We start from the raw sequence: 27987 nt of genomic DNA, 5'->3' as shown, positions 1-27987 counted from the left end.
GAGCACTCGCACACAGCCAACGTGGTCCATGCACTACAGCAACTTGGATTGGATTGGATTAATTGGCAACGATGGATGGATGGATGGATGAGGCTGAACCCTTTAAATCGGGCGGTGGCATACGCCACCTAGCCATGGCTATTAACATAATTTGTACTTTGTGGTGGGTGAAATTTCACCCCTGCCTTAATTTTATCCACCAATCAGATAACCTCTGTTTGGTTATTTCTACCCGCTTAAAGTCTATTTTGCCTTCACTGTCCCTAAACCCCAATGCTTTGAAAAAATCACCCCCGTTGCCTTGCACTGTAGGGTTAAGCCCCTTACAGAAAAGTATGAGGTGTTCAGCCGTTTCCTCTTCTTCTCCACACGCACAGCACAACGTGTCTATACCTTGGTACTTGACTCGGTACATCTTAGTCCGTAATACTCCCGTCCTGGCTTCAAACAACAAAGAGCTTCCCCTAGAATTATCGTAGATATTTTCTTTGGCAATTTCTTGCTTGAAAGTTCGGTATGTGCCCAGTGCTGATTTCGTCTGCATCCCTGTTTTCCACAGACCCCTCTCTGTTTCCTTAACCTTTTTCTTAACCGCTGTTTCCTGGTTTGCACCCCTCCTGCAGTCCAAATATTTGATTGACAGTTTTCTGGTCAGCTTCCTCCATTTTGTATCAACATTCATCATGTACAAATAACTGAAAACTCTCCTTGCCCACCGCTTTTCTGCCATCTCTCTCAATCGCTCCTCAAATTCTATCTTGCTGCTGGCTTCCCTGCACTCGAATGACGTCCATCCCATGTCACCCTGTACCCCCTGATTTGGTGTATTTCCGTGTGCTCCCAGAGCCAGTCTACCTACCCCTCGCTGCTTAACTTCCAACCTTGCTCGAACCTCTGATCTCATGCACAGGACCGCATTGCCGAAAGTCAAACTAGGGACCATCACCCCTTTCCAAATCCCTCTCACCACTTCGTACCTATTGTAATTCCACAGTGCCCTATTTTTCATCACAGCTGCATTTCTGCTACCTTTAGCCGTCACATATTTTTCATGTTCTGTTAGGTACTCAACCCCATTGTTTATCCACACTCCAAGATATTTGTACTTATCCACCACCTCCAGCGTAACCTCCTGTATCCTATGCTCGCTGCCCTGATTATCATTAAAAGTCATGACTGCCGATTTTTCTTTACTAAACTTCAAACCTAAGCTATCTCCCTCTTTACCACAGATGTCCATTAATCTCTGCAAGTCTTCCTTGCTGTCAGCCATAAGTACAATGTCATCTGCATACATCAGTCCTGGTAATGACTGTTTAATCCATTCTCCCTGCTTGAAATAGGAAAGGTTGAAGCCAAGTCCGCTCCTCTCTAATTTTTTCTCTAATCCTTGTAAATACAGCATGAACAACAGAGGTGACAGAGGGCACCCCTGCCTAAGCCCCTGCTGTATCTCTATAGGCCCAGATACCTTGTTTTCCCATTTTATAAGCACCCTGTTACTTTTATAGATATCTTTTAAAAGATTTCTTACTCCATCTTCCACCTCTAGAGTGCCCAGTATGTCCCACAAATCCTTTTGGATTACACTGTCATAGGCTCCCTTGATATCCAGAAAGGCAAGCCATAGGGGCCTGTGTTCCTTTTCTGCTATTTCAATACACTGTGTCAATGAGAACAGATTATCTTCTAACCTTCTTTGTTTCCGGAACCCAATTTGTAGTTCCCCCAGCACCTCCTCGCTCTCCACCCATGCCTGCAGTCTGTCCTTTATAATCTGCATCACCACCCTGTAAACCACTGACGTCACTGTTATGGGACGGTAGTTGTTTATGTCGGCTTTGTCCCCCTTTCCCTTATATATCATGCTCATCCTGCTCAGTCTCCACCCGTCGGGGGCTTTACCGTCCATTATCATTTTGCTCACTGCCTCTCTTAATGCTTTCTTAGATTTTGGGCCCAATGTCTTTATCAACATAATTGGGATGCCATCAGGACCTGTCGACGTGCTACTAGGAACCCTCTTCTCTGCCCTTTCCCACTCGCTTTGTGCCAGTGGAGCCACTGCACTGACTAGTCCATCCTCACCTGATTGAGCACATGCTATGTTTCGTTCTTTAAATTTTTCTGTCATCATTGTTCTTATATGTTCCATTGCCTCATCTCCCTCTAGTCGAACACCTTGAGCTGTAACTATAAACCTCTGCTCTAGGCTAGTCTTATTACTCAAGGAGTTGAGATGTTGCCAAAATTTCTTCGCTGCTTTTCTATCCTTTTTGTTTACTTCTGACAACCATTGGCTCCCCTTTCTTCTGATCTTCTCATTGATCAAATTGGATGCTTCCCTTCTACAGCTTAAGAAGTTGTTCCATTTTCTGCCTACATCAGCTTCTGGTTCACCCCTCTGCTTTGAATATCTGTGTTCCCTGGATGCTTCCTGGCGTTTCTCTATGGCCTTCTTAACCTCCTCATCCCACCAGCTCTTGGGTTTACGTCTTCTGTTCCCTTTTGTCCTGACTCGTACCTTAGTAAGCTCTAGCTCAAATAGTCCTGTTAAATTTGCATATGTCCATTCTGTTTTTGTATCCTCTGAAATTACTTCCTCAATTTGCTGGGTTGCTATTTCAAGCTGCTTTTCCGAGTAAAATATCCCACCTGGTTGTTCATCTTGCCTCCTACCTACTTTCATTTCCCTTCTAAAACTCACCTTAATACGTTTGTGATCACTACCTAGACTTCTGGAGCCATATTCATCTATGCTCATTACATTTAGCCTATCGTGCATCCTATGTGACATTAGTGCATAATCTATCGTCGACTGCAGGCTCCCTACCTCCCATGTTATGTGCCCTTCACACTTCTCAGTACTGTTGCATACAACTAAGTCATGCATTTCACACATATCCAGCATCATGTTGCCTGTTGAGTCTGTGTACCCGTCCATGTCTTCTATGTGTGCGTTCATATCTCCTAGTATAATAATCTCGCACCCTTCTCCTAGCTCATTAATGTCACTTGATATGCATTCCAGCATTTTTTTGTTTTCCTCTTTGGCATTTGCTCCTGTCCACAGGTATACAAAGCCAAGGAGTGTCTGCTCTCCTGCAACTTTCCCTTTTAGCCATAAATGCTCCTTGCATTCCTGTTTGACCCTTTGCCAGTTCATACTTTTATGAATAAATGCACCAATTCCACCCCCTTTTCTGCTGCCCTCTGTTCTATTGCAATATTCCCATGCATAGTCAGGGTTACAGGGAGGTTGCTCCATGTCCCTAAGATGTGTCTCCACAAACCCGTATACCATCAGCTTTTCTTGCCTTAGTTGCTCGTCTATCTCCTCCCACTTCAGCCTATTCCTGCCACCTTGCATGTTAATGTAACCTATGTCAGAATGACCTTGCCCCTGGTGCTTACGTCTATTTCTTCTACCGATTCTACGTTTCTTGAATCTTGGAGCCTCTCTGGGTCCGTCTTCGTCTACACTGGTGGTCTTAGGGCTCTGGGTCCCCCCAAAAAAGCCGTAGCTTGGCGCCCTATCCTACTACCTACGCTCCCGCCCGTGGCACCACTGTAGTGAATGCCATCCTGTGCAAAAGGCTGGGAGCCAGACTCGTACACTTCCCGGTTTACCTCCATTACACCGTACCCAAGTGGTCTGCTCAGACCCCTAATGACCCGGTTAGCCTCACGCACCCTCCATTCCACCGCGCTAGCCTGGCCCCGGACATGTGGGATTGTGCATATGGTCACATGCACTTTCGCAGAGGTTTCTCTGAGTTTACGCAACCCAACCTCTAACTGTCCGTTTAGGTTCTGGCTCCTTCCCTTCAGCACATCGTTGAGACCAGCATGGATAACGACCAGATGTTCATGCTCGAGGTTGTCTGATACCACCTTCTGAGCTTCTTCCATTGCGTCAACCATGCACTTCCCTGACTGGGCCTCCACCCTCACCCGCCCGTCTGCCTTCACTGTTGTAAGGACGCCCTCCTTAACCCTAGCTACGTTGGAGTCCCCCACCACTAGGACCCTTCGCTCTACACGTTTGCCTCCCGCCTGCGATTGTCGTCCTCCAGTTCGCGCTAGCTGGTTCTCCACCCGCCCTGCGCCACTGACACGTGACGATGTGCTCCCTGCCGTTCGTCCCTTCCCACCCGAAGCCTGCCGCACTACCTCGCTGTAGAGTTGTGGAACCGCCGTGTTGCCGCCGGCTCTCGCCTGCTGTTCAACGGCCCCTAGGCGTCCCTCCCTGCTCTCATGGCATGCCTCTGCCTGAGTGTCCGCGCTGTCCCCGCCGCCCGCCTGAGCTGACCCGGGATTACGCGCCGCCTGTACCATTAGCGCCTCCACTCGCTCTTCCAGCACGGCCCGCTTTTCCCGTTCTTCTTGTAGCTCGCCAGCTATTCGCTTTACCAGGACGGCCTCGGCCCCCTCCCTGTGAAGCAACTCGCCGATCCGAGTTTCGAGCTCAATTCGCCGCTCTCGCTCCACCTTCAGCTCCCCTTTGAGCTCTTCCACACTGGCTGCCCATTCCCTTTCCATCCGCCGCACAGCTCCCTTAAATCCTTCACACGACCTGCACGCGAAGCTAGCCTCCTCAGCGTCGGCTAAACTGGCGAAGTGCGTCCATCCATCTATTTGCAGCGCCCCCTGGGCAACGCAAGAACCCCATATTGGATTTTGCAAAAAAAAAAAAAAAAAAAAAAAAAAAGATTTCCGCTTTCTGTTTGAGCAGCGCTATCTGTCGGGTACCCCAGTGAGTTCCATGCGCTGCCGCTTCTTATTTTCGTAACGCATAGTGCGTACCATAGAGTTTCTAATATGAAACTCTATGGTGCGTACCACTGTGGAAGGTAGTCTCCCTCAACGTTACTAGTAACGTTGGTCTCCCTTCTCTACAGTTGGTCTTTATTGTATGATGGAAACTCTATGCAAAGGCATTGCTCTATGGCAACGCCTCCTATAAAAACGCCTATACAAACTATGAACTCCTGTATATATATATATATATATATATATATATATATATATATATATATATATATATATATATATATAAAGTTCTATAAAAACGCCTCCTATATTTATAGGAGGCGTTGTCTATGGCAACCACGATCACAACGACCACGCTGGTAGTGGTATGGGTGTTCTGTGGTAGTCGCTGGTTGTGTCTTTCGGCCGTTGGTTCTTGGTTGGTTCTTTATTCTATGGCCACTTACCGCTGTTACGGCTGAAGTAAAGATATTTTTGCGTGTGGAGCTCTGTTTGTTTGTTTTTTTTAGCTTCGGGTTTCTCCGATTTTGTGATTGAACACAAGGGAAGTTCGGTGACCACTGCGTGTTATGTCGGAATCGTGCTCCTTCTGTAGCTACGTTTTCGTGGACGTGCATATACTGTGTGTGAACTGCGACCCGAAAGTGCCTATCTGCATACGGTGCTTTTCTAGAGGCCTAGAGTCCTTGACGCACAAGAATGATCATCAGTACAGTGTCGTGGTAAGAGTTGTGTTGGTCTTTGGCAGTTTTAAATACGCGAGCGCTCACTAACTTCTCTGTATGTGTACATTTGGTGAAAGAATAATTGTTATCTTGCTCGTTGCAGACGACTGAGTTCCCGTTGCTGTGTAAAACATGGACTGCCGCAGAAGAGTTGAAGCTACTCGACGCACTCTTGGAATGCGGCGTCGGAAACTGGTACGTGACGTCGCTCTGTCTGGTTTATATTAGCTGAACAACGAATCGACGAAAGCGATTTCTTTTTTTTGCGTTGCTTATCGATTTGAGAGAGAATACCTTGAGAAATGACTGACAGTGTTCAGTTAGATAACTTCGACATTGAGTTCGGCTACGTGGTCAGTGCAGCGCGGCATTCGAGTGGGGATACGGTGGTGCCCGTTCCTACGTGCACACCCAGAGCAAGCACCCCCGCATAGTAGCACAAGCCAATAGGCGTCGCATCCATAGTTGTGTGAAAACATGCACACCAACAAACTAGAGCTGAGAGAGAACATTTAGACGTCTAGGTGGGTGGTGGGCGTGTTCTTGCACAACTGTGCCATGACAATCTATGAGCCGACAGTCCTTTGTAAAACACTAGACTTTGCACTAGCTGTGACCAGCCCATGTCTCTGAAACATCAGAAAATTATATGTATAGGTTGTCACAGGCTAGGGGGTATAACCTAGAAGTGACAGCAACCATGCCGCAGCGGTGACAGCTGCATGCAGTCTGAATGAAGTTCATTTCGTTGCGTGCTGCCATATGTGCTGGTTCTTGGTTGTCGTGGCTGCGACATGGTTGCTGCCCCTTCTAGGCTACGCCCCCTGGCCTGGGACATTTTTGGCCATGAAAAAAAAAAAAATCATTGTATCATCGCTCCAAGCTGTGAAACCTTTTCAGTTATTTAGCGTGGAAGCTTGGGCGTGTTGGTGATTCATTGGAAAAAACACAGCGCAAAAAAGCAGTGCAGCTCCTTTTAAGTTAGTAGCCTCAGTTCGTGACGCCAGTGTACAGCAACATTGAACCCTTCAACAGCAGAGATGAAGACTGGCCATGTGACATGGAGCACCCTAAGGCCTTCTATGTTGCAAACGATGTTGAGGAAGAAAAAAAAAAAAAAAGCTGTCCTCTTCAGCTGCTGTGGGCAAAGAACCTAACCTTGTCAAACCCTCAAGATAAGTCCCTTGACGAAGTTCTCTGCTGCAGTGCTTCAGATCGTGTTCGAGCAGAGACTGTGAGCAACTTTGTTGCGTCACTGAAAAGCTTGTTTGAAAATTGTGTTCGGGACAAAGCTTGAGAACATCTTGCAGAACTGTACCATTTGTGGCATTAGTAATGCTGCAGTACAAACCAGACATTTAGAAGAAGCAGACCTAATGTTCGACAAAACCTAGAGCAGAATTTGCCAAAACTCCTTAGAAAGATCGATACGAAAAAACCAGTGGCATCCACCTGTTTCATCTATAATGGTATCTATGTTCGGCATTGGGAAAGGTATAAGTTCCGTTTGCTGGTTAAAGGCCCTATAATCAGTGTAAAGACGGAAGGTATAGTCTTCTTTGGGTGCAATTGTTATGGGTGAGGCAAACAGTGAGACGGAAGGTCGAATACTATTAGCCTCTAACATTGCTTGCAATTGCTTTTTCAGCTGTATCTTCTTTTCTCTTGACATATTGTATGGAGCTTTTCGTCACCTTTTTATCAGTAATTTCAAATGGAACCACATGTGACTTCATTGCTGGCAGGTAGTTTCCCACACAAACGAGCTCAGGATATATAACTCCAATGTCTTCCTCGCACTGAATTATTTGTAGTGGTCTAGGTATCTCAGCATTTCCCTTCACTGTTGATTCTTCTTCACCGAGCACTTTGTCGTCCCAATAAAGATTAATCTTGAGTTTCTTCATGTCAGAGCGAGACAGGAGAAAGTCATATGTAACATCTGGGATTGCTAACATGTGGCTCGTGACTAGATGACCTTGAAATATAATTACTACGGATGCCCACTACTTGTGTAAGCTCACCGAACCATCATATCCTTGTACGTGAAGAGCTTTGCCAGTGTGAAAACGACTGATATCCAATCGATTCTTGTTAATAATTGATACTGAAGCTCCACTGTTTACCAAGGCTTTCATTTTGACACCATCGATCTTGACGGGTACCTGTAGTAAACTGGACGACACTACGTACACCGTCTCATGGGGATCGTTACGGTGGTGCCGATGGCTTTCACTGAGTTTTGGTTGTAGTTGGTAGGGTGCTTGATCCTGTGCACTGACAGAATGGTGTTCGACGCTATCCCAGTCATTATCAGCAGATTGGCCCGAAATGTGCATGGAGTTATGTGCATAGTTATTTGAGGAAAGGCACTCTTATGGACACTCAATTTATTCACGTCCTGATTGTTAAACACCAGTTGTCTCCTCCACATTGAGCCTTCCTGTTCCAGTTCTTTTCCTGGTAACAGATTCTGGAGGCACTGCAAAATCTCCTCTAGGGTCTTTGGGGCTCTCATCTGAACTTCATTTTGAATGTCCTCACAGAGACCCTGCGTCACTAAGGCAAGAACTGCTGTTGAGAAGAGTCTATACTCAGCAGCATGCAGTAAACGACGCTTCTCAAGCACATACTCTAGAGGAGAGACTGATGTGTACTGGTAACATAAAGCAGCATCCCATCTGTTTACAGCACTGATGTCGAAAGCAGCCAGGTTACCCGCCGCGGTGGCTGAGTCAGCCAAGGCGTTGCGCTGCTGTGCACGAGATCGCGGAATCGAGTCCCGCCCGCGGCGGCCGCATTTCGATGGAGGCGAAATGCAAAAACGCCCAGGTGGTCAAGATTAATCCGGAGCCCTCCACTACAGCGTGCCTCATAATCAGAACTGGTTTTGGCACGTAAAACCCCAGAAAGAAAGAAGATGAACTAACATGACGTGGAAGGTCAGTTGATGGCTCACCTTGCACTTGGTAACTTTTGATGACAACATGCTGCGAAGACATCTGGTCGATGCAGAACGTAACCCACATGTTCATCGTCGACTGCGCCGAAATATGTAGCGGTCCAGGTAGAATAACTATCCACGAACCATAACTTCGCTAAGACAGGTGTTGTCCGCCATTTAATCTTATTCTTATGAAGTCCTACGTCAAGTTAACATTGTGCACGTTTCGCGGTTGAAGCCATACTTCGCTCGCAGTTATTCATCTGACATACGCCGAGACGGCGCTTCAGCTCACCGGGGGTCTTGTGATAGGAGGAAAGAAAAGATCGAGAGACACTAGCTGTTGTTGCTGGTCAGCTATCTTGACCACATTAACTCTACTTGTGTATACATATATTGTAAATACATCGTCTATACTCCCAACATCCCCGTAACATATGTCATTTTGAGCTTCTATTTGTGTCTGCGTGAGGCATTCTGCCGAATATGTTCATTCAACATGTCTGCTGTACTTCAGCAGGCAGAAGCTACACTAGTAGGACGGTCCCACTCCGCAGATTTCACAGGGCAGTTGTTTTTGGTTCCGCGTCTACGGAATAATTACTTCAGACATCACAACTTGTGGCCGTATGGTTAGTAATGTCAAATTGCCGGGCACCTTTGTGCTTCCAGTATGCGATGTACCATGTTTTAGTTGTGAGCAGGGTGACATTGTAAAATTTGGCCATATTGGCAAGTTCTGTAATGGCGGCATTTTGAGCCAATCAGAGAGGCAACCCTCTGGGCCAATTCGATCTGACCAGATTGCAAATTCCACAATGTATGCATTCCAAATATGTGTTACTCAACAGTTCATATATGTGATGTCTTCTACGTTATAATTATGTCTTATTTTGTGAAACTAAAGCATGAGACTTACTCTATGTATTGATGCAGAAGTCTTGGTACGTCTTCTACAATGGTGCGACTCATATGTGAATAAAACCATGTGTGCTGGCGCAACCAATATATGTGGTGGTTGTTTTTTTTTTTTCTTTTTGCGAAAAACATAAACCGTGTGTAGCAGCATTCTGAAAGAAATCGAATCTTATTAACAGTGGAGGAACCATCAGTACAGATGTTAGCTCGTCGGGCTCACTGTTTAAGCAGCTCAGCTAAAGTTGCTGTGTATGCTACCAAAGCCTTTGGTAGCATATACAGTAAATTTTATGTGCAGTGGCAGCAGTGAAGGCCATCAGCATACCTTCCGTAATATCAGTAGGTGCCGCCATGATTGGAGGTAACGCTGTAGTTTTCAATTATAGGTTAGCTTTTATTTAAAAAAAGGTTAAACCCACGGAACTGATGCAATAGAAATTAAAGGCTTCCACAATTTTTAGTGTTACATTGTGGTGCTCAAGATTACTTGTTTTAATGTCACTGGAACTTGGAGTACTATTCTGGACATTGCCAGATTCCTGCAAGTTGTCGGATTTGGTAATTGTGGCATTTTGAGCCAATCAAAGAAGCCCACAGCAGCCTCTTATTGGCTCGAAACGCCACCATTACCGAATTCAACAACATGGCAGAAGTTGGCAGTGTCCTAAATAGTGCCCCTGGGAAAGCAAGTCCAGGTTCTAGTGACTTTAACCTGTTTCAAAATGCACCACTTTATTATCATCATCATCAGCTGCCAGCGCAAGAAGTTCCTTTTGTATTTGGTCACCATTTTAATTTTTCTTTGCCTGTGCTCAGGCTGCTTAGTTGCGGGATGTTATCTTTCGGCTGTTCGTACTGAGCACACACAGTAACAACAGAGCAGAGCGTTACCTTATTGGGGGCGAGCTCCACCACTGGAAAAGCTGGTGCCACCGCCGGCGTGACGTAGTATGAGGGATCACGTGGACATAGCATCTGCATCCTCTTCTTCGGAAGCTCCGAAAGCGAGCTGAAAACTAAAGTTTAGTCCCACCTGTGCTACGGTTCTGATTAAGTGGGGATGTTTTCCCGCTTCGTGTGTCTGCGTGATTGCACTTGAAAGCACTATATAGTAAGTAGTGGCTGCCTTTGAAGGCGTCCGACATGGTAGGCTATCGCTCGGTGCCGCAGTGCCGGACGCGTATGTAACGGAGCCTGGTGTAAGCCTTCACAAGTGCCCGCAGGCTGAGAAGCTGCGTGTATTTTGGATTGCGAAACTTAGAACCGGCAAGCAGCCATCGGCAACAACTCGAGTTGATGGACGACCGGAGCGTGACTCGCTCTCCACCGATGTGTGGCCATCTTTAAACTGGTTGTACCACTCCTTAATCTGTGTGCTGCTCATAGCCTCGTCACCGAAAGCCGTCTGAATCTTCCGAATGGTTTCCACTTGGCTGTCGCCCAGTTTCTGGCAAAATTTGATGCAGTAGCGCTGCTCCAGTCGCTCCATCATTTTCCTTGCAATAAAAAAAAAACTGACGAGAGCACTGCGCACTGCCTCACTGAAATGCTGCGTCCCAGCGATTGATGCTATCGGCAGGCGGGGAAAAATTTGCGCATGCGCACAAAGGTTCAAGGTCGACTGATGCAAGCGTGCTTGTTTCATATCCATCAGGTGTTCGCAAAAAAAAAATAAGGTCGGATACTTTTCTAGCAGACCTCGTATGCTGCAGCAAAAATCCGGAGACCACTCGGCACATCTTTATAGTATGCGAAGGGATTCACCCAGTGGGACCTGTATGTTATGCACACCTTCCAGAAGCGTTTGGATTTAAAGTGGATGGAAACATCAATTGGTCGGCAGTCGAGATAAGCAAGAGACGTTTAGAGTACTGGTGGAAAAAAAGCAGGGAAAAGATTGATACGACCGGATCCGTTACAGGCATAGGTAGCGAACCATGGTAGAGAAGTTTTGAGGAAGAGAAAAAAGAGATGTGGAGGTGTATATAAAAAGGATAGAATGAAAAACATGTACAGTATACTTGATTAAATCAAGCAGGCTAGGTGACTATTTGTCACAGCCCCGTTTCAAAGGCGATGCCAATAAATCTTTGTCATCATCATCATTTATCATGTTAGGCCTCGAAGCGGTTAAAATGAGAAGCAAATCTCAAAAGCTCGGCAAGGGTATCAATTATACTCTGTCATCGAAGTGACCTGAGACTATGCGAAAGCCATTTACACTCACTTGCTACAAACGAAGGTAGTTCTACCAACACAATGCCGAAGTTTGTTCGAAGCGGGCGGCTGGGACCGTTCCATGTCTTTATATAGACTACATAAACCACGCAAGGATGGAAATGTTAACTCTATGAGAAATAGCATGCGTACGCTAATGCTATGGGTCATTTCGCGTTCTCGGCTTGTGTATTTTGATCCCACTGTTACGATAAACACGCTTTACTAAAACTGTCTGTTGTATACCATTTCTTTTTTAGAAACTTGCAAAAAGGGGGGGGGGGGTACAACTTATGTTACTGAAGATACGGTAATGTCACATGAAATTACATGACACTTACAGTCTTTTGCATGTGACACACTGTTATTTGGTCGCAAATGTGCTCTAAGAGTGCCTTTGTAGCATTGCCTGCTATGCATGAAGCAGCGTAGAAAGAAGTGGCCAATTGGGTGGCATGGCCAGTATGCGACTTGCCATATTTCAGATTCCCCCCCTCCCCCCCCCCAAAAAAAAAAAAAAAAAAATTGGCGGGAGGGAGGGGGGGCACTGCATGAGTTGAAACTTGGGACCATGATCACTGGGCTGAGATTTATCTGGTGCAAGAACTCCTCGAATAAAATGTGTGAAAGTTTTGCGACAGACAGTTTAGGAAAATCACAAAGCCATGAGATAGGATTTCATGTGATACAAGTTTGCTTGCATGCTTGTCTTGTAGCTGCAGATCTTGGATGCTCACCAGCATCATGCTGTGGTGTGGATATAAATCAAGGGACCATAATGCAGGAACTAATTTATTAAAAACATTTCATTTCTTATTGCTTTTCAGGAGTGACATTGCAAACCATGTGGGTTCGAAGTCTGCAAAGGAATGCAAGTCTCACTATTTGCAATATTACATCTATGCTCCGCAAGATCTTCTTAAAGGTTTGAATCAGAAACTGTTTCTTGTTGTGCAACATGGTGCAACAATCTGATGCACTATACTCACAGACTTCTTTTGGCGGTGAAGCGAAATCTACGGGGGCAGAGCTTCTGCACATGATTGCAGTCACATGCAATGTAGTCTGGGCGAGCTTTGCATCAGTTTTGGTTTAGATTTCTCTGACCTTGCATAACGCCACTACTTTAGTGAAGGCAGAGACAATTAACTCGGCGCGATCTAATGTTTATACGCAATGTGTACCAAGTTCTTAACAGCGAGCAATGCAGCTCGCGTCGGAGCCCCAAAGTGGCCGTACGACCTCGGCGCAGCAGTCAACTCGCTCACTCGTTTGTACAATGAGAGTCAATCCTAAATTGGCCAGAAGATGCTGCAGGAACGACTCGCGTAGTACATATGGCCGTGTTAAGGAAACCTGCCACGTTGTCGAGTGGATGCTGAAGGTGACGCAGAAACTGGGTCGGACGTCTTGTCACCGAGCTCCTCGGTACTCGGGAGCTGCTGGATACAGTGATGTGTAGGTGGGACGAGGCAGTCCCTTTGATTGATGTGTGTGGAGTTTTGCCCAGTGGCAGTACCAGGATGTCACGTACCTTGGCCATTGCTTGCTTTGGCAGCGCTTCATAGAGCAGCACGTACTTGCGAACTTCCAAGGCGATGCGACTCGTGTCGTGCAGAACTGGTTCTTGGCTTGAACGAACCATAATGCTGGGTCAGTAATCCACAACTGCCGTATGGTGACGTTAGCCGGAGCTTCCATCACACTTGCGGAAGGTCCAGAATCGGTTTCAGAGGTGGTGTGGGCGGAGTTTCTGGCATCCGTGGTCCTATCCGTTGCAGGTTTTATTTGAGTCCGCCGACCCGTAACTGTGGGTTACTAAGCACAGTTTTTGTAGTTAGAAACTTGGTGACTTTATTTCGGCAGTTGTGAGAGACCCGACTTGGGATCCGCCCACCGTCAATTCCTCTTTCTTGCCTATCTTTGCACCAGCTCACACGGTTGACTAGGGCCGTGCCAGAAGTGCCACAGGGCCTTTTTGGTCATTGTAGACCAGCACATTCCCAGTGGCACATACCTAGTTACTCGAGTTGGCGTCAAAGACGTTCATTGAAGACACTTGTTGGCATACACCCAGTGAGCCAAGTTGGCATCTCATTGAAGGCCAGAAAGACCGAGTGGTGTGTACCCAGTGCTCCATGTGGCATCAAAGAGTTTTTTCGAACAGTGATACCTACCCAGTGACCTATACAAGAGGTTCCTTCGAGAGCGGCACGTATGCACACATACTCGGTGGCCCAAGTTGGTCTGGCTTCGAACCCTCGGCACAGCACCATTCGACGACGAGCTACCCAGGTAGATGGGAGACATAGTCCGTGGAAAGTGTATCCAAAGAATGCCAAGTCTTCCTTTGGAATTCAACTGGCGATGACTTCTTCAGCTTATTTTTATCGCATTCTTAGGGGTCTTCCCAGCCACCAACTTGGGTTGTCCATGGTTAGAGCATCGGGCTACTGTGACCTAGACCAGTTGTCAGGCAAACTTAGGTCGGTATGTGCCACTCTTTCGTTTACCCTAACTTTGGTCACTGCTTATGTGATGATGTTCGGTGAACCTCTTTGATGTGAATTTGGGTCGCTGGGTATGTGCTGCTCTTTGAGAGGTCCTCAACCAGCCCTTGATACAATCTGCGGATAGCATTTGCTGCTGTGAACGTCTCAGCCAAATTTTGCAGTCGTGCGCTGCGCATGGAGCTTAGAGGCGGAGGGCAAAGTCACCGTTTCATCAAATATTCTTTATCTTTAAAACGAGGTCTTCCCCTTACTTGTTTTCAAACTACCGCATATGTCGTCGTACGCAAGATTCCCATAGACAAGTGCTATTGGCTGATGCCAACATCAATAAGGAGGTTGTTTAGATCAGTGCGCTTCTTCCCTCTTTTACTGTGTATATTTATTAACGCAGTTTAAAAAGAGGTTGAAGTAGGCGAAAATCTGCAGATATAATTTTGTTAAGAATTGCATAATTCCGGAAATAGCTGATTATTGTCTGCTCACGCTTGACCACGACTGCCTGCATAGGAATTAAACTTTGCCCACACTGCTTATCGGTGTTGTAGCCATGAGGCATTTCTAATTTAGATTACTTTTGAACGCTTGACTAGCCTTGAACCATGCAAAACTAAAGGTGAGACCACGCGTACGTTTGCCAGTGTGTGCTTACTCCTGTACGCTCTTGGCTAGACGTTTTGGCAGACATTGCTTCGTATTGAGCTATTGAAATTGCTTCAGAATGCGCAATGTGGATGTGGCTACTATCCGTCGGTCAAGCTGGTGCCGGAGAAAGCCTGTCTGCACCGCGTAGCCCGGCCAGACTGGAGCACACGAGCGCTAGCATGCCCCCGCTTCTCTCGTGCACATAGCAAACGTTGAGCACAGTGGCATGCAGCTGTGTCTGCTACGTAGCGCAGATATCACAGCCACCACAACTCTGCGGCTCGCCGAAGACAACTGCGTGCTCTGGTTGGTCTCTATCATTGACGTGGCTCCAGGGGTGTGGTTAGCCAGCCCGGGTGCCAACATCTGACTTGGACAGGTCGTCTGCTTCCTGAGTTGCACACTTTCAAGGTGTATCACCATCACGGTCAAAGCTCATTACATTAGGTATCCTTTAAATGCGAGCCCTTAGTGCGGCAGCCGTTGCTTACCCGATGTGGGTGCTGCTGACGTAACAGCACGAGCGAGCAGAAAGATGACGTTTCATTCGACCCTTGGAAATTGTGCGATTGCCATAGAGAATAACTGTGAAAGCAAATGTGCTACTTGCCACTCGGTGCGAGAAAACAGAGCCTTGCGTAGCTAGCTAGTGCCCTATAACACAGCAAGGGATGAGACATCATGAACTCAACCTTAAGTTAAGGGATAGCCTCGGGGTTTGGTGCATCGTACATTGGAAGTAGTGGCGTCTACGTGAACATCCAAAATCAAATCTGAAATATGTGCTGCGGGGACGTTCAGTAGGCCGCAGTGCAAGGCATTGAAGAAGGAGCACCGCAAAGGGGATCAAATGCGATTGCCAACTCTGCTGAATGCTTGCTGCAAAGTATTTCTGAAAATTTAAATGTCAAATGCATTTCTCGACTTGGATAAAAAGTGTTTTTGGGCTCCTTTCATTGAATCTCTTTCACACCAACTTGGTTCCTAACTGTGTATGTCCTACAACATATGTGCCTACTTGGGTCACGAGCTATTCGTCACTGCATGTGTGCTGCCTTCAATGACAAAAAAAGAATGCAAGTTTCTCCCATGGAAGTGGAGGTGAACCCAAACCATAACATTACTCCTGCTTTTTCTACAGCCTTAAACTCAAGATAACAAATTGATGTTGATCGGTCCAAGGCATTCTACAGAGTGTGTCATGTCAAACTTTTACACAAATTGCGTGAGTTTGGTATCGATTAACAAATTATCAATTGGATCAAGGCTTATTTAACTAACAGAGAACACTTTGTAGTAATAGATAAAGAATGCTCTTTGACTTCATCAATATCATCGGAGGTTCCTCAAGGGTCCGTTCTGGGTCCTATATTGTATTTATTATATATCAATGATATCGCAAAGAACATACACCCTCTCATCGAAGTGCGATTGTTTGCGGATGATATAATGTCGCATAAAAAGCCTGCAAGGCCAGGTCCTGTTGAATGACTCTTTGAAAGTTGTATATGTCTGTTGTGTAAAATGTAACATGCAAATCAATTATGAAAAGTCTACTTCTATGATTGTGTCAAACAAGAAGATGCCATTTGTGTTCCTGTACATAATTAACAACATAGAAATAAAACGTTCCAGTAAATTAAAATATTTAGGTATTACGATTTCTCATGGCATGAACTGGAGGGGTCATGTACAAAATATATGTGGAACAGCCCAACGAAAACTCCTATTCCTACGGCGAAAACTAAAAGATGCACCGTCAGGTGTCAAACTAAAAGCATATATATCAATAGCAAGGCCAACTCTGGAATACGCAAGTATAATTTGGGATCCAGATTTAAAATATATCTCATTGACAAACTTAAACATGTTCAGAGATCGGCAGTGAGGTTTGTATTTTTTGTTACCGAAGAATGCAGTCCGTAACAGAAGTTCTTGCACAGTGCAGAGCTACCAACTTTGGCTGTTATGCGCAGGAAAACTGCTAGGCTTAAGTATCTTTACCAGCTCTATCACAATAGATTCAATTTGAATTCGGGCTTATACTTGCAGCCATCCGGTAGACTATCATCATGTACTAACCATCCCTTTGCAGTTATGTCCTACGAGCCAAGTGTTGATGTCTATAAATATTCATTTCTGCCTAAAACAATTATAGAATGGAATAACCTTGACCAACGCGTATTTGATAACACTTGGTCGCTAGAAACTTTTGAAAAAGAGTTGGAACTGTGCTGTATTGATTGAATGTACCCTTCCCACCCTTGTAACAGCCTGGATGGGCTAACAGTATTTGAAAATAAATAAATAAATCTTGTCTGAATGTATATTCACACACGTGCCATGCAGGGACTTTGCTGCGACGGCACTGGATGCTGCAGCGTGTCCAGAGGGGAGTGCGAGAACTGCATACATGCCTTATGCATGGTGCATTTCGGCGGTTGCAATATGGTGTGTTGATACATTGCTTCAATGCTAATTGCAGTAAAATCGACATTCATCATGAAATGAGGTTCTGCTAGATTCTTCTTTTACGAGCTGAACTACAAACTCTGCATCGCCATTGGACTCGGGGTGATAGGATGGTACTCTGATGCCTCTGATGTTATTTCTCTGAAAGAATTCTTGGAAGTTGGCACTTCTACTCGCGGTGCAAAAATTCGGCAGAACCCGTCTCACTCTGACTGTCCACGGTAATGTGTTTAGCATTGAATCAATATAGTGACACAATGTATTGTTACTGTCCAAACAAGTTATGTATGAGGCATGTACTACAGCAGGACACCTCTCTTGAGCTTACTTAAGAAAAATTGGTGCGATCTAGTGGAAGCCTGCGCATGTATTGTATGGCGTGCCCACATGTGCAAATGCTCAGAAACGCAGCAGCCGGGCTCCTTTCAGGGCCAAATCCAGGTGCCCACTTTGGGGGAGGGCGGGTCACGCAACTAAGCACATGTATGTAACTAAATGGACATGATTTGTTCTCAGTTGCATGCCTTAGTGCCTTTTCCATCATCATCTTGCAGACAACCATGTGACCAGTTTGAAAACAATTTATTGACACTGGTGGGTGTGGTCAAACCTTGTAATAGCACTAAAAACTAAAGCAAGAATTTTATACAGGAATCTGGATAATATCGGCTACAAATATGAACACAAGCAGTAATTAGAAAAATGATACAAACAGCATTATCCAGCAGAGTGCAGCTATTTCTTCATTTACCCTAAATGCCCTGCCGAGCTTTGCCTATAGGAAAGTAGAGTAACACTCATGAGTTATGGACAACAAGTAAACTCTGGAAGAACAAAATTCAAATACTATACAGATATGTAGAGACAAGCAAAACTGCTACACTAACATCTACTAAAAGTAAACGTACAACTAGTACAGTCAGAACAGGCGACAATCTTAACCAACGAAAACAGAAGAATCGAAAAGCAACACGTACAGCGGAAAGACAATATTTATACAAGAACAAAAATGTCCATTTGCAATGACAAGGTTCGCAGGTTTTTGTTATAAAAGCATTAGGGTTGGTATCTTGGGCAGTTAACCTTGCAAAGACCGAATCTATGCAAGCTACTTAGATAACAAACTTGAACCTGCGTTGTCCGCTATCTTTGATTGTGAACCGCTCAGTTACTTTTGTCATGTCAATGGCAATGTCCCTATGAGTATGTAACAATGCTAGTCCAGTCAAGTGCCCTTCGCTCATTTGAGAACGCATCCAAGTCTTCAAATGGCATAGAGCAGAGAAAGACCTTTTGGCACTGGCAACACTCGCAGGTAGAGTGGCCAGTATCTGCAGGAATGCAGGAAAGACTTCCCTGTCGTACACGCCAACAGCAGTAGTGGGAACTCCGTCTTCAGCTTGACCTGTCTTTGCTGTCGTTGAGGCATTTTCCCCCACAAACGCAGAAAATCTTGTGAACGCAATACTTGTGAAAGCTTTTTTGTCGTCCTCTTTTGTAGCGCATATCTGAAATGTCACAACAGTTCGTAGGCACTTTCTGCCTCAACTGTGAATCTCGCTTTTAAATCAGTCCAGTAATGGAATGCACACTGCCATTCTGTAGTAGCGCTCTACATCAAGTGTAGGCACGTTGCACCTGTCTTTTAGTTACCCATGGGGTCCGCATCTCTGTTTCCAGATCATCCGCCAAAGCAACGACATCTTTGTAGAGCTGTGAAAATGTTTCGGCAGAGTCCACTGTTTGGTTATCAAGATCGGCCATGGTGTCTACCAATGCGTTCTTAGTAGTTCGAATGCCAACGCAATCTCTTTGGAACAGGCGACTAAGCGGAAGCGTCACTATATCTGCCAAGCAAATAATTGCAAGCAGGAGTTCGCCGTCACTGACAGCTGCACGGAGTGTCGTAGCTTTCGCAGAGCTGTGCATTTCTGTCCAGCTGGAAACATTATCCAGAGCTTTCGTCACGCTCCCAAGTGAATCCTGAAACCGGATAATGCTGTCGTGTTGCTCAACCCATCTTGTTTCACAGAGGCCTTTAAGTTGGCCACCAAGGATGGTCTTCAGAACAATTGTTCGTTTTGGCGACTCTGCAAAGAAGGAAATTGCCTCTTCACAACACCAACAGCATTCCTAATGGACTGAAGCCTCGATGACTTTGACAATGACAAGTAGTGCATGGTTGCAGCAAAGACAGTGCACAGCATTGGGTGCAGAGTGCTTCATTTCAGATACAGCACCACAAACCTGAGAGGCCATGATGCTGCAGCCTGTACCAACACACTTTTCAAGATCAAGTCCTAACGCCTTCAGAGTAACTTGTTCTCTGAGCGCCCTTCCTGTCGCAACGGGTGCACTTTTTCTGGTGCAGCAGCAAATGCAAGAAAGTTCTTTCCGGCCTCCACTGCTTCCTTGTGGTATCTAGTGCAGAGGAAGATCACCATCCTTACCTTGTAGCCTCGCAAATGTTTTGAGCGGCCTCGTCACAAGTTTTTGAAGTGGAAAATTTTTTTGGTAGCCTCCTACGCTGCCCGTTGCAAACAATGCACAGTATTTGCAATAGAGACCTCTTTGACTGTCCAACAGAACAAGCCACTTAAATTTAAGCAAATGTGAGTGGCTCAAGTATCCCCTCTCCTCTGTGCCGCCTTTCTTGTGGATGGAGTGTGGGAAGCTATAATTTTTGGGTGGCTGCCAATGGGATTCCAACAAGCGCCTCTTAGAGAAGTTGTCAACTTGCTTTTTTGCTGCAATGTCCAGTGAACCTGCCACTAAGGAAGTGCCTCCACTTTCAAGTTTCACTGTCTGTCAACAGCGTGGCGCCCGATCTTTCGCTTTCGTATTCGGCATTCTGCATGTGGTCAGCATTTGCATCATTCTCATCTAGGTGTACCAAAGAAGGGGCTGGAAATGATGTCTTTGTACGAATGGTTTGAACGGAAACTTGGAGAGACAAAAATTGTGAAAAAAACATTTCATTTTCAAACGGTTGTCACACACCCCGTGAACGAGGTGCTAACGCCAGGCCAAATTCTAAAGCCGACTTAACAGCTTCTGAAAATAACTACACGAAAACACGGAAAATTAATAAGAGGCCTTCTGGTGCGCCAGCGAACGCCGGTTGTGGTCCAAAGACTGAGTCAGAGCCCAGAGTTGTCAAAACGCAACTGCGAAATATCCAAATGAACAAAAAATGACTGTCGTAATCACTGATAAAGAGGGCAAGAAAACTGCTAGCGGCTCATTACAAGCGCACAGCGCAGAAACAGCAGAGGAATTAGCCATCGCATTGGCGAGAGCTTCCTCGTCGGCCAGACACATAATTAATCACTCAAAAGCAGCGGTTGAAATTTCTTAAGAGGGCGATTATCGCCAGAGGCGATTAAGATTTTAACTAATTTGAAAGCCTCCCTTCCTGGTAACGAGGCGGCTCACACATTCGCTCGAGAACTCACTAACCAAGCTAGAGAGCAGCCTCACCCAGAGATGATAGAGCAGCGCATGGTTAGTTACGATGAAATCACCAAATATTGTTATGTGAAACGACACAAGGCAGGACTATTTACACTGTATTTACACTATGTGAGAGACACAGTACCTAAGATGGTAGACAGCCACCAGCACCAGACAGAACTGTCTTCTTTGTCGTCTGCCCCAGGCTGAATGTCTCTCTCCTAGCATTACTCCCGGCAGTGGAAGCGCTGTCTCGGCGCACTTCACACATTGTCGTTAGAAGGAGGGCGGTAGGCTTTCAGTCTGCTGATGTGAACTATGTCACTGGGAGCGATCGCAGGTGGTATAGTCGGAGAGACGGGAACAATCTTGTAGGTGACATCCGTGACCTCGCGGACAATTCATTAAGGACCCGTGCCCCTCTTTAAACATATTTTTATGCGCATGGTAGTACACCTGAAATAACTTTCTGAAGAAATCCCACAGTTCATGCATTGACAGGTCTTTATTCTTTAGGTAAGCATGAACACCTTACCTAAGCAGCACAGGAGTAAGTCGGTAGTTCATAAGAAGCCCCAGGCCACGTGCCGAGAACTGATGGCTCCACCAGCTACAGAATAACTCGGCTGTCATTCTCGAGCAAGACAGCTTGTTACAAAGGGGGGGGGGGGGGGTCGCTTTCATTTTACAGTAAGCACCATTTACCCAAATTCGTGTGCTGTGGTGTTCTGAACAGGCTGTGTTGTTCAATGTGAGTGGAATGCTGACAAAAGTGGACAATGAATGGAGCACAATTCATGTGTTCAGGGCATGTGAAATACTTTTTTGGCCAGGGGCCATGTTGCTGTTATGGCAACCAGTCCATCAAGGTCAAGTGATAGCACGGTCGCTGGATGAAAAGGCACGGATCATCGAGTGGTCGTGGTGGTATTTTCAGCAGCATCTGCTATATCGCATTCTTGGAGTTTTTATTGCTCATGCAAGATATTTCTAATTATCGGGGGGGGGGGGGGGGGGGCTGAGAGTGTCTGCTGATGAATGCGGCACCATTGAACGGGGCTTGCTGAACACAATTATGTTTCTTGGAAAATTGTTCTGTATTAGTACTAGTATTTGTTGAGTACCTGTGAAGAATTAATAATGCAATTAGCGTTATTAGGGTGCCTCACGCACTTTTCAGGGTCTGTCGGCAACTCTGTCTAACCGTTTTACCACCGACTTGGGTCTAGTGGTTAGAGCATCTTACTGCAGTGATGAGGGAACCGGGTTCGAAAACAATTGTTGGGCCAACTTTGGTCACAGGTGCATTGCATCAGTAAACCTGCTTGACGCCCACTTGTGTCATTGGGTATGTGCCACTGCCCTTCAGTGAACCTCATTTACCCCAACTTGTGAAACTAGCCACTTGAGGGATGCAAGTTTGGGTCACTGGGGATGTGCAAGTAACCTCTTAGCCACTGGATAGACACCACTCGGCATGTGCCCGTTCTTCAGTGACGTCAACTTGGGTCACTGGGTGTGTGCTACTGCGTATGTGCCACCCTTTAATGACAAAATATTATCTTTTGGGTGTTGGGCAGAGTAAAACTGGCATCATAAATGTTCAGACAGTCTTGTCTGAATATAGTACATTCACGCATACACAACGCGGGGACTTCGCTGCAGCGCACTAGATGGCCCGGTGTGTCCAGAGGGAAGTGCATACACGTCTTATACGTGGCACGTTTCGGCAGTTGCGACACGGTGTGTCGAAACATTGCTTCTTTGCTAATTGCAGTAGCATCAACATTTATCGTGACAAGGGTTCTGTCGGATTTTTGCATGGGAGAAAGGTGTGAGATCAGCAATGTCAGCTGCCTGTGTCCTGCAAATTTCATTATGGTAGTATCGCAGTGTATTAACTCAGCTTTTTTGCCCCAGGCATTGCACCTGAACCCAGCCATGTGGGCAGCTGCCAGCTTGCTCCAGTGCCCTACAGAGGTGAGGCCCTTTCCCATTGCTCTGTGGCATGAAAAAACATGTGCATAACTCTGGGGTTACCCTACTTTTGTGTGTGCTCTGGGAGCACTCCCCCTGGTCGCGTGCAGTCAACTTCTTGGTCTGAGCTCTGCACTGGGCAATTGTACCGCAGAGTACAGTGTCTAACCCAGTGCTTAAAGTCAGCGAGGCCCGGCCCCTCTTCCATTTTTCAAGTAGGGGCTCGGCCCTCCTTGGCAGGTCAGCTGTAGCACTGTGGCGTACATTCGACAAGAGCTGGAGGTGTCCCCTTCAGACACGCATTATGATTGACTGTCGATACACCTGGGAATAATTTTATGCCAGGGTGGCTTGAGCAAATCAAATCAAGGTGGTAGAATGACTCTTTGTGCATTTTATGATGAGTCATCGTAATTAAAGATTAACTAAATATTTGAATATTGTAAAGTTAGTCATGCTATGATTCTTCATATATAGGATGGAATCACTCACTCGAATTGCATGCACAAGTTTTTTATTGGCGGCAAGCATTTCAAGAAAGAAAAGAAAAAAATTTTGTCAGCTTCACAGACTCGACAGCGCGAAGACTGATAAAACAGCGAAGCTGGTGGCTTATACTAGCTATTACTTATCTATAACTTGGCTTATACTTAGCATTAGCTTGAATTTTTACTTAGCTTTAACTTTGCTTTAACTTCGATTTGTCTGTCTTCACGGTGAGCTTCTTTGTAGCGTTGCCGAGATGCAGCTTCTCTCTCTGTAAACTCTGGATCTCCAACCCTCCTCCGTCGTATTGCTTCAGCAGCCCTTGCTCGGAATTCTGGATCTGCGTGCCGTCGTTGAAGCCGCTCCCGTCTCTTCTTCTTCGGGAGAAAGCTGCTTCTTCGTCCTAGCCATGCTCACGGCAGAATGACGCCGCCGCCAGAGCACACTCTCTTCAGCTCGGGAGAACCCTACATGTCATGGTTATGTCATCACTTCTCTCTCTCTACGCCTCAACTACTGCTTGGCGCACACCCTCTCCCACCCAGCTGCTGCTCAGTGCACGCCTTCCTCCTCACTCTCCCTCGCCGCTCTCCGAACACCTGCGCCCCGGCGCGCACTCCTCATCCAGCTGTGCCGATTCTTGGTGTATGCTCGGCACGGTTCAACGTCGACCTTAAACAGCTCGGCTGTTAATATTTCGAGGTTGCTACCGACATGCCCCACGTCAAACTTCACGTAAACCATAGTAGTACCTTCACAAAAGCGGTACTCTGTAACGATACATATCACTCAGAAGTAAAATGGAAGTAATATAGTTCAGCAGAATGTTCAATTTACCCTAAGCTTGATGTTTGTGCTCTATTCCTAAAATAGGTCGCGCCCACAAATGTGGACGCCGTGTATGAAGGGATTACTGCCAGTAGTGCTTTGTGCAGTGCAATTCTAACTCTCCAATTCTGCGATTAGTGATTTAATTGCAATTGATCGGCTGCTGTGGCATGAGTAAAAAACAGGAAAACAGGTATTGTACTGCTGCATGCATTACCCCGAGGCACTGCACAGGACGGTCACCACTCTTGTTCGACCAAGATTCTTGGCACAGCATACTCTTTTATGAGCCACCTGAGCGTTAAGCTACCTGCTCGTCAATTAGTGAAGGCTAACCTTGGTTTCTTTAGATTACCAGTTAATTTTTATTTGTTTAGTTGTGCATTATGAGTGCTGTGCTATACCAAAGGTGTATCAATTTTGTACATTTGTATAGGTGTGTGTGAAACCATAAAATATATTGTTGTAGTGCCTGAGGTTGTCAATGAAGCAAGGAAACTAGTGTTCTGTGTTGTAGCCAGTCTCATTTGCTCTGAGCTCACATATCTTTAATCCTTTACTTCCAGAGTTATTTTTGATAAAAAAAAATTCCGAAATGTCAATTTTTATGTGTTTGATTGAATCGGCACATTAAATAAACACCCGAAGTGCACTCAGAATAATATATTCATCTGCAGAACATACATAAAAATTTATTTAATTTTAGATAAAGTTGGCTTCACTACAATTGCTTGAAGTTGACTTTGACAGTGGCAATAAAGTAAAGATAATGTGAATGTCCTAAAGACAACTTCTGTGGCCTTTGAGAGTTTTGACGAAACCGACTGTCTCGTAGAATCTCATTTAGTCATGAAGGAAGATCCCTAGTGCGGCACACATGAAAGATAACTTTAATAGCGTTTTGGCATTTGGTCTTGCCTTCATTAGAGCAATCACTCTGAAGACGGTAGGACCACCATGTGTGTGTGTGTGTGTGTGTGTGTGTGTGTGTGTAAATATACCAGGATGTTACTGCCGTTTCAGGCGGGGCCCGGCCTTGGTCGGAGTGAAGGCTGGTCCCAGGCCGAAACGTCATTAAATTCTCTTATTTTTCCTAGAATTCTTGACCTGTTGCACATCCGGATCCTGTGATTCCAAGCATCATTGACACCAAGGACAACATAGGGGCAATTATGTGTACTTACGAATTGAAATGAAGAAATGATAAATTTAAGTAGATGAAAAAACAACTTGCCGCAGGTGGGGAACGATCCCACGTCTTCGCATTACGTGTGAGATGCTCTTACCATTGAGCTACCGTGGTGCCGTTTTCCCGTCCACTTTCGGGGGGTAGCATTTATGTTTTACTACTACAACTAACCCTGGGAGTGTTAGCCAGCACCACCACTCACAAACCTTGATAGCGGATGTGGAACATCCTTTTTGCTGCAGGCGTCACAAGTACGTCATCTTTTTGGGTGAGGGCAACTGGTCAATAAACCCACATATGTTACCTGAAGGCATCAATGTTGCAGGATTCGAGACCCTCGTTATGTAATGAACGAGAAGAAAGCCCCCTCGGTTCCCTTTCTTGTTCATTATATAGATATTGTTACACACGAGGTGATTAATGCAGAACCAGATGAATCTGGTTGATAAGCGCGTTTCGAGAGTGGTCCCGATGCAGCTTGGCTAACGTCATTCTCCTCTTCCACCCTTTTTTCCACCTGGTTATCAGCGCAGCATCCGTGGTTCATCGCAAGAGTCGTGACATTTCCCCCCTGGCAGACGAAGCCCGCCGGGCGAGTCAGTCATCTCGTGGATTGTAACGCCTCAGACGCGCGACGTGTGTCACTTCAGCCTTGGCCGAGTGTTGTCCACTGCTCGTGAGACGCGCAATGCAATAGTTCACTTCGTCGAGGCTCTCCAGAATAACGTAGGGACCGACGTAGTGGGCGAGAAACTTCTGGCACAAGCCACGCTTCCGCAACGGCGTCCAGAGCCACACAAGGTCACCAGGATCGAAGTAAACATGGCGGTGACGCCCATCATAGCGTATCTTGGACTGGTCCTGCAATGCCAGGGTGCGTAACCTAGCAAGGCGTCGTGCTTCTTCTGCTCGACAGAGGATCTCATCCATTGATTCGTTGTCATGAGCGAAGTAGGGAAATGTGGTGTCGAGGGTGTAGCGCGGCGGACTAGCATAAAGTAGGAAAAATGGCGAGTAACCAGTAGTCTTGTGTCTCGCGATGTTGAAGGCATAGGTAATGAAAGGCAAGATACTGTCCCAATTCTTGTGTGCCGAATCGACGTACATGAACAGCATGTTGGCAAGCGTTCTGTTTGTGCGTTCGACCAGGCCATTAGTTAGTGGATGGTAGGGCACAGAATGGTGGAAGCTACATGAACACAAACGAAGGGTTTCTTCAACTACGTCTGCGGTAAATTGTCGCCCACGATCGCTGATTACTATGCGACGAGGTCCATGGCGGAGTATAAAGTGAGCCAGCAAGAAGATAGAAACTTCTGTAGCTGGGGCCGATGGCAACGCGGCGGTCTCACAATAGCGGGTAAGGTGATCTACGCAAACGATAACCCAACGATTGCCCTTGAAGGATCGCGGGAAAGGGCCCAGAAGATCTATACCAACTTGCTCAAATGCTAGAAAGGGGGACTGGTTGAAGCAGGCCGTGGGGCGCTTGTGGAGGACACTTGTAACGCTGGCATTGAGAGCAGCTGGCAACGTACCGTTCGATATCCTTCGGCATCTTAGGCCAATAAAAACGTTCTTGAGCCCGGTAGAGCATACGTGTGGAACCAAGATGACTGGAAGTTGGATCATCGTGCATGGCGTATAATACTTGGGTGCGAAGGCTCTTGGGGACAACTAAAAGGTAGCGCGCACTGGTGGTCGAGTAGCTCTTCTTATACAGAGTGCTGCCGTCACGTAGGCGATAACGACTGCCTGCAGGTGACTCCTGTGCTGCCGCGAAAAACGGTTGTAAGCTCTCGTCCTTGTGCTGCTCGGATATGACGGTACCCATATGCGGAAATTCCGGGGACACAAAAGTGATGTATTGGTCAAAGTTGTCCGCTCCGCATACGGTTGTCGGAAGTGGCATCCGAGAGAGACAATCAGTGTCAGCATGTCACCGGGGGCATGGGTCTTTAGGCCTAAAAATTACCAAAAAAATCAAGCTTTGTAAAATTGCATTTTCGGATTCTGCATCTATTATTCTCTTGATCTACCAAGTTTATTATCTCATATGTCAATATTTAAACCATAATATTGCTACGCGAGAGACATTCATCCTGGGGTAGACGACGAAGAAGACGGTTCTCTCTGGTGCTGGTGGCTGTCCACCATCTTGGCTACTGTGTCTCTCTTATACTGTAAATACAGTGTAAATAGTCCCGCCTTGTGCCGTTTTACGTAACATCTTTTTGGTGGAAGTGCTGGGTAGTTCCCTGTTTCGATCACGGAGCTTCGCAACGGCCGCCTCATCACGCTTGTGACCATGTCAGTCGGTGCGGGCACATCGTCTTCAACCCCTGCCCCTCCCGTCGCTCCGACCTACATCGTTCTGCCTCCTGCTCGTGATCCTGGCGTATTTTCCGGCCAGGATGGGGTTGACGTCGACAAATGGCTCAACCTTTACGAACGGATCAGCGCCGGCTACAGGTGGGACCCGACCCTTATGCTCGCCAATGTGCTTTTTTACCTCGATGGCCCACCGCGGGTGTGGTTCGAGACGCACGAGACGGAAATTACCAGCTGGGACTCTTTCAAAGAGAAGATTCGTGACCTTTTCGGTGACAGCACTGGTCGGCAGCTTGCTGCGCGGAATGAACTTGCAACTCGTGCATAAACATCCTCCGAGTCATACGTCTCGTACATTCAGGACGTTATTGCTCTTTGCCGCCAGGTTGACGAGCACATGTCTGAGTCCGAGAGGGTTTCTCATGTGCTCAAAGGTATCGCCGACGATGCTTTTAACCTGCTCGTCTATACCAACGTTGATACCGTCGACACAATCATCAAAGAGTGCCGGCGGTTTGA

The 27987-nt window shown here is 46.3% G+C and overlaps 1 protein-coding gene across 2 annotated transcripts in view; it reads left to right on the top strand.

Moving 5' to 3' along the window:
• The first annotated feature begins 5127 nt into the window (after positions 1-5127).
• LOC119446866 (transcriptional adapter 2-alpha) overlaps positions 5128-27987 on the top strand; it is a 96651-nt gene continuing 73791 nt past the window's right edge. Inside the window, exons 1-4 of one of the 2 annotated variants that reach the window (XM_037711443.2) lie at positions 5128-5495; positions 5602-5693; positions 12405-12502; positions 22578-22637. In XM_037711443.2, coding sequence (XP_037567371.1) covers positions 5343-5495; positions 5602-5693; positions 12405-12502; positions 22578-22637 — 403 coding nt within the window. In that variant the 5' untranslated portion in view covers positions 5128-5342. The remainder of the gene's footprint in view (positions 5496-5601; positions 5694-12404; positions 12503-22577; positions 22638-27987) is intronic. The other variant, XM_037711442.2, reaches the window with a different exon arrangement.

Source organism: Dermacentor silvarum, chromosome 3 (assembly GCF_013339745.2).
Source record: "Dermacentor silvarum isolate Dsil-2018 chromosome 3, BIME_Dsil_1.4, whole genome shotgun sequence".
Taxonomy (NCBI): domain Eukaryota; kingdom Metazoa; phylum Arthropoda; class Arachnida; order Ixodida; family Ixodidae; genus Dermacentor; species Dermacentor silvarum.
This window is presented reverse-complemented; position numbering and strand designations above follow the sequence as displayed.